The sequence below is a fragment of the Myotis brandtii genome, unplaced genomic scaffold (assembly GCF_000412655.1).
Source record: "Myotis brandtii unplaced genomic scaffold, ASM41265v1 scaffold2842, whole genome shotgun sequence".
Lineage (NCBI taxonomy): Eukaryota > Metazoa > Chordata > Mammalia > Chiroptera > Vespertilionidae > Myotis > Myotis brandtii.
Window position 1 is genome coordinate 40,790 of NW_005360858.1, and position 1,032 is coordinate 41,821.

General features: G+C 38.6%; 1 protein-coding gene across 1 annotated transcript in view; it reads left to right on the forward strand.

Annotated features, from left to right (window-relative positions):
- Positions 1-1,032, forward strand: part of LOC102242061 (complement factor H) — a 44,760-nt gene that overhangs the window by 25,560 nt on the left and 18,168 nt on the right. The window contains exons 3-4 of the mRNA XM_014541966.1: positions 112-294; positions 409-603. Coding sequence (XP_014397452.1) covers positions 112-294; positions 409-603 — 378 coding nt within the window. The remainder of the gene's footprint in view (positions 1-111; positions 295-408; positions 604-1,032) is intronic.

Here is a 1,032-nt window from a genome sequence, read left to right on the forward strand (position 1 = left end):
ATAAGTTAGATAATAAGTAATAGATTAAAGAAAAAAATCACTTCATTTTACTGGATTTTCAGTTGTACAAGAGACACTTTAACCTTTAGTTATACAGTGTTTCTACCGTAGAGAAAGTACAGTCCTGTGACAAACCTCCTCGACTCCCCAACGGGACAGTGGCAGACACACCTAAAGGGGAATATGAACACGGTGAGGTGGTGGAGTATGTGTGCAACCCCAGGTTCCTGATGAAGGGTGCGAGGAAAATTCAGTGCGTTGATGGAGAGTGGACACCCTTGCCCGTGTGTGTTGGTAATGTATCCAAACTTTCAGTAGTTAGACTTACGTCAACACTTTGTGTTTCTGTTCATATCAAGACCTCACTTACATTTTAAAGTTGAATGTTTGTTTGTGGGATTTTCACAGAGGAGGACAGTACATGTGGAGACGTACCTGAGCTGGACCACGGCGAGGTCGTGTCCCCAGCACGGCCCTCCTATCACCATGGAGAGTCAGTAGAGTTCACTTGCGGAGAAGGCTTTACAATGATTGGTCACAGCTCAGTTACATGCATTAGGGGAACGTGGACCCAACCACCTCAGTGCATTGGTGAGAAGATACTTCTATAATTGATATTTAATAACATTGGGTATTTTTTTATTGTGAAACTACATGCAACCATATTTTTGAAATTTAGAGATAGTCTTGAAAATGTCAGGTTGAAGATGATAATGAATCAAACATTCATGGTTTATAGTTCAATAGGATCTACAGAGGAAAAATAGAAACCAACAATAGAATTTCATGTGTCTGTCCCTCATATTAACATCATTTAATCCTGTGAAGCTAAATTTTACTTAAAGATACATGATTGAAATTTTCTCTTCACTGTTTATTTTGTAAATTCTTATAAACCAGCCTTTCACTCTATTAAGATGTTTCTTTTCTCTGAATAAATAAATTCTTTCAGAAAACCAGCATCTTTCGACATACCACAACCATCACACCTCCTTTTGACCACAAATCTTCCTCCAGTTCTCATCTCAAAGA